The following is a 10000-nucleotide window of genomic DNA, read 5'->3' as shown; positions in this document are numbered from 1 at the left end:
GTTGGGGGTAGGTTTTTTTTTATATTTCCTATCTGCAGCTGAAGCCAGTCTTTTTTGTCTTTTTTTTTTCGTTTTTTCCCATTGTGTTGTGTTGTGTTTGTGTTGTGTGTGTGTGTGTGTGTGTGTGTGTGTGTGTGTGTGTGTGTGTGTGTGTGCGCGCGCGCGCGCGCGCGCGCGTGTGTGTGTGTGTGTATGTGTGTGCGTGTGTATGTGCGTGCGCGCTCGTGTGTGTGAGTGTGTGTGTGTGTGTGTGCGTGTGTATGTGCGCGCGCGCGCGCGCGTGTGTGAGAGAGAAAGAGAGGAAGAGAGAGTGAGTGTAAATGTGTGTGTGTGTGTGTGTGTGTGTGTGTGTGTGTGTGTGTGTGTGTGTGCGCGCGCGTGTGTGTGGTGTTTGGGGGTATGCTTATGTGTGTGCGTCCATCCATCCATCCATCCATACACTCAAAAAGCAAATACAGATATGAAAACGATATATAAAAAACGTCAGCTGTCATTATGATGCCATTTATTGTACCACACACACACACACACACACACACACACACACACACACACACACACACAGCCCCCCAAAACCTTCAATGTGTTGACAGCAGCTGTGGGTTGTGGCTGAACTGTTCGCGAACAGCCATCGTTCTTGACCTTGACCTTGGGCACTTACCGCATTGCGATTTCCCACAGATGGCGCCACTTGCGGTAACGAGGTCAAGGACTGTGGCTGACAAATCATCTGATTCCTATCGAAATGCATACATTCACGTGTAAATGCGTGTGCGTGTAAGTGCGAGGAGTGTAGTGAAGCGTGTATATAATATTATATACACGCGCGAATAAGCATGCAGATACGCACACACTCCCGAATAGAATGCACGAAGACTAATGCATGCACGCCAGCACGTACAGAAGCACGAATGCACTCACATATCCACACTCACCCCCCCCCCCCCCACCCCCTCCCAGCCCCACCCCCACCCGTCCGTGCGTGTGTGTGTGACTGTGTTGAAGAACATTATTTTGTTGTCTATAATCATGGCAATTATCTAACTTTCAAAGAGGACTTTTTTCAACACGCTTTTTTTTTCTTTTTTTTAAATACCAGAAACAAGCCATGGTTGACATCGAACTTATTCACACCCAATTCCTACTCTGGAGAATTACCATTGTTGTGATCCAGCTGAGAATAATAGGTGAAAATGTGTCAGCGAATAATGGTGTGGTCACACACACACACACACACACACACACACACACACACACACACACACAAAGATATGAATAGAGTTGGTTATGAGGAAGGTGATGATTTGTAAATTTAATTGCTATCAAGGCGCAGATGGACCGAATGATCTCCGCCTGAGCGTGACTATTAATATGGTCATGATCTACGTGAGAATGCCTAAAATAGTTGATATAACCAGATGATAAAGTTTTCACAATTGTTCATTGCTCACTGGTTTAAGTTGGTGGGTAAAGGGTGGAGATTTTTACCGTATCTCCCAGGTCAACGTATGTGCAGACCTGCCAGTGCCTGAACCCCCTTCGTGTGTATACGCAAGCATAAGATCAAATACGCACGTTAAAGATCCTGTAATCCATGTCAGTGTTCGGTGGGTTATGGAAACAAGAACATACCCAGCATGCACACCCCCGAAAGCGGAGTATGGCTGCCTGCATGGCGGGGTAAAAACGGTCATACACGTAAAAAGCCCACTCGCGTATATACGAGTGAACGTGGGAGTTGAAGCCCACGAACGCAGAAGAAGAAGAAGAAGAAGGAGAAGAAGAAGAAGAAGAACCACATGAGAAAATTTGAACATGTGACTATTACAGAGTTGGAAATCGTTGATTTACTAAGTCGTAGGTGATGATGCGTTGTTAAAAAAAATGACAGTGAGTTTTAGAATAAGTTACATAAAAAAAATTCATTGTTACATAATCTATCAAGACGTCGATGATGATACGGTGATTAATTAATCAAAGCAGTTAATATACCCTATGGGATATTACGATGTTTTAGAATGTATTTACTTGTTAAGAAGAAGAAGGTAACCCCCCCCACCCCCCTCTTTTTGTTGTTGTTGTTGTTGTTGTTATTTTGCTAACATCTTGCGATATGTATTAAGAATGTGATTATTTACGTGCATTCTTTTCTTTTGATTCAGACGAGGAAGCACCACAGTTTACACTGAACTGAAGGCTGCTGGGAGTGACGAGCAAGGCAGGGCAAGTTTCAGAGACACACCTGTGAGGTGATGAATAGACACGTTCACCGAAACATGAAAAAGCGAGTTGTTTATAAATACAAGCTTGATTGAATACTTTCTTGTTTTTTTGTGTGTTTTTTTTGGTAGGACTTGTTGGCATGTGACAAAAGCGCAACTTCACGAAGTATGTAAAACGTCTGTTATAGGGATAGTCTTGTGAAGGGAAGGGCAAACATACTAGTGTGAAAACGTCAAGTGTCATCGTCTGCACAGCACGTTGGCTGCAACAGCTGCAGTCAGTTGATTTGTTAAGTGTCTCACTGCACAGAAAACGCTAACCACAACTGCTACAGACAACAACATATCTCAGAGCATTCCATTAAGGACTGAGCATCACGCAAACATCTTTAACTGTTCAATGTTCCTAGTTTGCGAGGCACATAAAAGCATAACTTATTTGAAAGCGCTCCTTGTTAAATTTGTGTGTGTGAGAGAGATAGTGGGGGAGGGAGGAAAGTGATTTGATGTCAGGAATTAATCCCAAGGAACTGAAAGTGAGTGGTTTTGGATTGGGGATTGGGGACTGGCAGGTACCAAGTCAGGCTCCAAGTGCTATGATCGACCTGTGAAAACAAACACACGTGCATGTGCGAATATATTCAGGCAGGCATTTCAAACAGCGATTCGACGGAAAAGTGTTTGTGATGTTAGACTACGGGAGTGGATGTTAAACCCAACGTATTCCAATCAACGATTCTTCTGAATGAAAAAAAGAGCTTGAGCAAACAGTTTTCTGATCATAATATTGTGGAAACCCAGTATGTGCACGTGAGTCATGGATTGTGAGTTCGGTTTTATGAGAATGAGTTTATTAGGCATGCGATGTGTCAACATCTGATGATTAACACGTTTTCGTGGGAAACAACGAGAACATCTGGACGTGGCAGACGGATAATCAACCCAAAACTCTATCACTGCTAGTTCATACCACAGTCACCACCTAACCTGGAACCATCCCTTGATACATTGTGAAAGACTCTTGTCCCTAGTCCCTACAGTCCACACGTGTGTGCGCCAGTGTGTGACGATCCTGCCATTCTTTCATGCGGGCCTGACCGGTTGTTTACGGCAGCCACCATCTTTTTTCTTTGTCTGAAAGGATTTTAAACACCGGGAAAATCGTGCAAGAGAATAGACGACGATCTGTCTTTGACATTCAGTCCGTCTGAGAGTTCCACTCTGACATTTTTTGGTACAGCAAACGGTCTGTTTGAACACAAAACCAACCGACCCACTTAGTGATCACTTTGAACAGCAATTTTCTTTTTCTTTTCCAGGCAGTGTTGAAAGGTTTCTTTGAAAACATTTTTAGTGACAGTAAAACCGCTTTGTGGCGCACACGGAAAAAAGTGGTAAGTGCTGAATCAGATTTTGTGTTAAAAAAAAAAAAAAGAAAAAAAAAAGAAAAAGAAAAAAAATAGAGTTCTTTTCTGAGACATCCGAGTGTCACGTTCAGTTGTTATGTGACAGTTTCTGGTGGATCGTAATAAAGAAAAAAAAAAAAGACAGCAGCGACAATACTCACTGAGTGGTCTGCACGAAAATATACTTGCACACAGCGAGGGTGTCAAAAGTGAAACAAATTTAACCAAGGTCTTAAACATCACTTGGAAATACAGGGACCTGGCTAGACAACATCCTAAAAACGAACCCAAACATAAGGTTATTATAAACGTTTTTAAAAAAAAAGCAAGCAAGCAAATAAACAAACAACAACAACAACAAAAAACCCCAGAAAAATGCTAATAGCGGTGGAATCAGACTTCAGGAAAATCCGTGAAATGCCAGCGCGAGACAAGAGGTGATCGGTGGTCGCGAGTGATTGGCTAGCTTGGTGGTGGTGTAAAGTTGTGAAAAAAGTGGTGTTGGCCTTTTTGGGATTACCACAAGTCCAGCGTTTGTGTTGGTATCGCCAAGCTTTCTGGAACTGTTCCGCATCTTCCAGACACGTAGAAACACCACGCAAGACCACATCCATCGTTTTACTTCGTTGGAAGTGTTCGTCCTACTCCGAACCTTTTTGTCTTCAGTGTGATATTTCCATTGAATGGTAAGTCCGTTTTTTGTGTTGTTTGTTCAGTAGTTGATGTTGTTAATGTTGTTGTTGTTGGTGGTGGTGTTAGTGGTGTTGGTGGTGTCAGTGGTGGTGGTGGTGGTGGTGGTGGTTGGTGGTGGTAATCTAGTGGTACGGTATTTGTTCGTGTGTGTGTGTGTGTGTGTGTGTGTGTGTCTGTGTGTGTGTCTGTGTGTCTTTCTGTCTGTCTGTCTGTGTCTATCTGCTTCGCTCTCTCTCTCTCTCTCTCTCTCTCTCTCTCTCTCTCTCTGTTGTTGTTGTTGGTGGTGTTAGTGGTGTCAGTGGTGGTGGTGGTGGTGGTGTTAGTGGTGTCAGTGGTGGTGGTGGTGGTGGTGGTGTTAGTGGTGTCAGTGGTGGTGGTGGTGGTTGGTGGTAATCTAGTGGTACGGTATTTGTTCGTGTGTGTGTGTGTGTGTGTGTGTGTGTGTGTGTGTGTGTGTGTGTGTGTGTGTGTGTGTGTGTGTGTGTGTGTGTCTGTGTGTGTGTCTGTGTGTCTTTCTGTCTGTCTGTCTGTGTCTATCTGCTTCGCTCTCTCTCTCTCTCTCTCTCTCTCTGTGTGTCTGTGTGTGTTAGTAAATGTGTGTTTGCGTGTAGGTGTGTTAATGTTTATGAGTGTGTGTGTGTGTGTGTGTGTGTGTGTGTGCAAGTGTGTGTGTGTGTGTGTGTGTGTGTGTGTGTGTGTGTGTGTGTATGATCTTATGTATATATTCTCTCCCTCTCTCTGTCTTTCTCTGATCAACTCAAGGTCTCTTTGTTTCAAAATTCTTCAGTTTCAGCGCGCGCGCTCTCTGTGTGTTTCATCTCTCAGGTCTCTCTCTCTCTATTCATTTATCTATTTATTTCGATCTCTGTGTGTGTGTGTGTGTGTGTGTGTGTGTGTGTGTGTGTGTGTGTGTGTGTGTGTGTGTGTGTGTGTGTCTTCCGGTTCCGTCTATCCATTCATTCATCTATTCATTCATAATTTCCAAAATCGGTGGTCTGCATATCACTATTGCTCTCTGTCTCTCTGTCTTTCTGGGTGTCTGTTCTGTCGAAAATGTCTGTCCACATCGTTTTGTCTGTCCTGTCTGTCGGTCTGTCTGTCGGTCTGTCCGTTCGTCTGTCATTCTGTCTGCCTGTGTCAGTGATAGGCTGGGAAAAAAAGACAGGGGAGAGGGAGAGAGGCACAGAGAGAGAGAGAGAGAGGGGGGGGGGGGGGAGAAGAGAGAGGGAGAGTGAGAGGGGGAGAGAGAGAGGGAGAGAGAGAGAGATTGAGAGAGAGAGAGAGGGAGGGAGGCAGAGAGAGAGAAGAGAGAGAGAGAGAGGGAGGGAGGCAGAGAGAGAGAGATGAGAGACAGAGAGAGAGAGAGGGGGAGAGAGAGAGGGGGAGGGAGGCACAGAGAGAGAGGGAGGGAGAAGAGAGAGAGAGGGAGGGAGGGAGAGAGAGAGGGGGGAGAAGAGAGAGAGAGGGAGGGAGGCAGAGAGAGAGAGAGAAGAGACAGAGAGAGAGAGGGAGAGGGAGAGAGAGAGATTGAGAGAGAGAGATGGAGGGAGGCAGAGAGAGAGAGAGAGAAGAGAGAGAGGGGAGAGAGAGAGAAGAGAGAGAGAGAGAGAGGGGAGAGAGAGATTGAGAGAGAGGGAGGGAGGCAGAGAGAGAGAGAGAGAGAGAGAGAAAGAAGAGAGAGGTTAAAAAGAACATTTTCAAAGAGCTGCTGCTGTGGTGTTGGGGCTCAAAACATATCATACACATGAACCCTGCGTTTGCCGCTCCTTCACACACACACACACACACACACACACACACACACACACACACACACACACACACACACACACACACATCTACACACACACACACACATACATACACACACACACACACACACACACACACACACACATCTACACACACACACACACACACACACATCTACACACACACACACACACACACACACACACACACATACATACACACACACACACACACTACACACACACACACATCTACACACACACACACACACACATACACACACACACACTACACACACACATCTACACACTACATACACACACACACACACACACACACACACACACACACTACACACACACACACACTGCTCACACACACACACACACACACACACACACAGAGACACACATACACACACATACATACACACTACACACACACACACACACACACACACACACACACACACACACACACACACACACTACACACACACACACACACACACACACACTACACACACACACACACACACACACACACACACACACACACACACACACACACACACACAGACACACACACACAGAATGGACACACTACACACACACACACACGCATGCACGTACTCACATACTCACATAATACACAGACACGCCCACACACACACACACACACACACGAGCGCGCGCGCGCACATACACACACACATACATGCTGGCGCATACACTACATTAAGAATACTGATTAGAGACAGCAGCACATTAGTGCAATCAGGCGTGAAAGAAGCAGATGGCTTCTCAGAAGCAGCTTTCAGCGTTACTGTTTTTCAACGGTTGAGGGAGAGAGAGAGAGAGACAGACAGACAGACAGACAGAGACAGTGAAAGAGAGACAGAGAGATAAAGAGCCAGACACAGAGAGACAGAGAGAGACAGAGGCAGAGACAAGAGTGTGTACATAATTACTCATACGCATTCTCTGTGACTGTACATACACACGCTATCTGTCTGTCTGTTTGTCTCTGTGTTTTTGTGTGCGTTTGTTTTTGTGTCGATATTATATGCCTGTCTCTGGCGCTGGTGAGGGCGGGGGTGTATTTTGTATTTTGTATTTGTATTTCTTTTTATCACAACAGATTTCTCTGTGTGAAATTCAGGCTGCTCTCCCCAGGGAGAGCGCGTCGCTACACTACAGCGCCACCCATTTAAAAAAAAAAAAAAATTCCTGCCTGCAGTTTTATTTGTTTTTCCTATCGCAGTGGATTTTTCTACAGAATTTTGCCAGGAACAACCCTTTTGTTGCCGTTGGTCCTTTTACGTGCGCTAAGTGCATGCTGCACACGGGACCTCGGTTTTTCGTCTCATCCGAATGACTAGCGTCCAGACCACCACTCAAGGTCTAGTGGAGGGAGGGGGGGGGGGGATATCTGCGGCTGAGCCGTGATTCGAACCAGCGCGCTCAGATTCTCTCGCTTCCTAGGCGGACGCGTTACCTCCAAGCCATCACTAGCCATGACAATGATGTAATGATAAACTAATTAACTCCCCCCTCCCACACACACACACACCCTCTCCCCCCTCCTCTAGAATGTGTGTGGGCAGTCAGTTTTTTTCTGTTTTGTTTGTATTTGTTTTTTGTTTGTTTGTTTGTTTAGTTTTGTCATTCTCAGTCAAGTTTCATTTCTTGCAAACCAAGCGTTTTTCTTGATAAGCCATTCCTATTCTAGACGAACATGATTATCTAAGTTTTTTTTTAATGTTTGTTTGTTTGTTTGTTTCGTACCCGTCTCGACGGGCTCATATGACGCGTTGCTGGCAGGGAAATTATGTGAGGCGAAGCACTCTGTCTCTGTGTGTCTGTCTCTGTCTCTGTCTCTGTCTTCGCCTCTCTCTGTCTGTCTTTATTTCTCTATCTTGGTCTCTCCGTCTTTCTTTCCGTCTCTCTGTGTCTGTCTGTATGCCTGTCTGTCTGTCTGCCCGATTGTCTGTTTGTCTGTCTGTCTCTCCGTCTCTCTTTCTGTCTCTCTGTGTCTGTCTGTCAGTATGTCTGTTCGACTGTCTGTTTGTCTGTCTGTCTCTCCGTCTTTCTTTCTGTCTCTCTGTGTCTGTCTGTATCTCTCTGTATGTCTGTCTGTTCGTCCGATTGTCTATTTGCCTGTCTGTCTCTCCGTCTCTCTTTCTGTCTCTCTGTGTCTGTCTGTATGTCTGTCTGTTCGTCCGACTGTCTATTTGCCTGTCTGTCTCTCCGTCTCTCTTTCTGTCTCTCTGTGTCTGTCTGTATGTCTGTCTGTTCGTCCGATTGTCTATTTGCCTGTCTGTCTCTCCGTCTCTCTTTCTGTCTGTCTGTGTCTGTCTGTCTGTTTGCCTGTCTGTCTCTCCGTCTCTCTTTCTGTCTGTCTGTCTGTTCGTCCGATTGTCTATTTGCCTGTCTGTCTCTCCGTCTCTCTTTCTGCTTGTCTGTGTATGTCTGTATGTCTGTCTGTCTGTCCGACTGTCTGTTTGCCTGTCTGTCTCTCCGTCTCTCTTTCTGTCTCTCTGTGCCTGTCTGTCTGTCTGTCTGTCTGTTCGTCCGATTGTCTATTTGTCTGTCTGTCTGTCTGTCTCTCTTTCTGTCTGTCTGTGTCTGTCTGTATGTCTGTCTCTCTTTCTGTCTGTCTGTGTCTGTCTGTCCGACTGTCTGTTTGCCTGTCTGTCTCTCCGTCTCTTTTTCTGTCTGTATCTGTCTGTATGTCTGTCTGTTCGTCCTACTGTCTGTCTGTCTGTCTCTCCGTCTTTCTTTCTGTCTCTCTGTGTCTGTCTGTATGTCTGTCTGTTCGACTGTCTGTCTGTCTCTGCGTCTTTCTTTCTGTCTCTCTGTGTCTGTCTGTATGTCTGTCTGTTCGACTGTCTGTCTGTCTCTCCGTCTCTCTGTGTCTGTCTGTTCGTTCGACTGTCTGTTTGCCTGTCTGTCTCTCCGTTTCTCTCTTTCTGTCGCTTTTTTTCTGCATCTCCTGCACTTTTCAAAACACAGGGTACAAATCAGATATAATAAAATAAAACGAAATAGAAAAGAAGAAGAAAAAAAAAAGAAGTAAAAAAAACAACAACAAAAACATAGAAAATGAAATACATAATAAAAATGATATAAAATAAAATAATTCCCGGGGGTAAGAATGTCTTTCAGAGGGTGGGTTTAAGGCCATGACACCGCTCCCCCCACCCCCAACCCCCTTCATCCATTTCAGACTCAAGAAAGGCCACGGAAAAAGGCGAAAGGGACCGACAGAGCACAATTACCCACGTGACGGGGAGGGTGCTTGAAACCCATTTGCACACCTGTCAGATTTGTCACAGGGATTTTTTTTTTTAATTTTTGGTTTTATTTTATTTTATTTTATTTTATTTATTATTTTATTTTTTTGTTTGTTTGTTTTGGTTTTGGTTGGTTTTGTTGTATTTCCCCCCCGATGTGTGTGTGTGTGTGTGTGTGTGTGTGTGTGTGTGTGTGTGTGTGTGTGTGTGTGTGTGTGTGTGTTGCTTCGTCCTCTGCTATTTTTCTTCTTGATGCTTTGTTCTCATCCTGGGCTTTCTAACGGGGAAATCGGACTGGTCTTTTCTCTCTATTTAAGAACTGATGAAATAGAGTGATGGGGGACTGGTGATGGTGAGGTAGAACTCTCTCTCTCTCTCTCTCTCTCTCTCTCTCTCTCTCTCTCTCTCACTCTGTCTGTCTGTCTGTCACTGTATGTGTGTGTCCGTGTGTCTGTCAACCTGTCTGTCTGTCTGTCTCATCCTGGGCTTTCTAACGGGGAAATCGGACTGGTCTTTTCTCTCTATTTAAGAACTGATGAAATAGAGTGATGGGGGACTGGTGATGGTGAGGTAGAACTCTCTCTCTCTCTCTCTCTCTCTCTCTCTCTGTCTGTCACTGTATGTGTGTGTCT

At 45.1% G+C, this 10000-nt stretch overlaps 1 protein-coding gene across 1 annotated transcript in view; it reads left to right on the top strand.

Annotated features, from left to right (window-relative positions):
• Positions 1 to 4003: 4003 nt before the first annotated feature.
• Positions 4004 to 10000, top strand: part of LOC143298296 (cubilin-like) — a 435974-nt gene continuing 429977 nt past the window's right edge. The window contains exons 1-2 of the mRNA XM_076611114.1: positions 4004 to 4065; positions 4262 to 4314. Of these exons, the coding sequence (XP_076467229.1) occupies positions 4004 to 4065; positions 4262 to 4314 (115 nt within the window). The remainder of the gene's footprint in view (positions 4066 to 4261; positions 4315 to 10000) is intronic.

Source organism: Babylonia areolata, chromosome 23, assembly GCF_041734735.1.
Source record: "Babylonia areolata isolate BAREFJ2019XMU chromosome 23, ASM4173473v1, whole genome shotgun sequence".
Lineage (NCBI taxonomy): Eukaryota > Metazoa > Mollusca > Gastropoda > Neogastropoda > Buccinidae > Babylonia > Babylonia areolata.
Note: the sequence above shows the minus strand (reverse complement) of the source record. Positions and strands in the feature narration are given on the sequence as shown.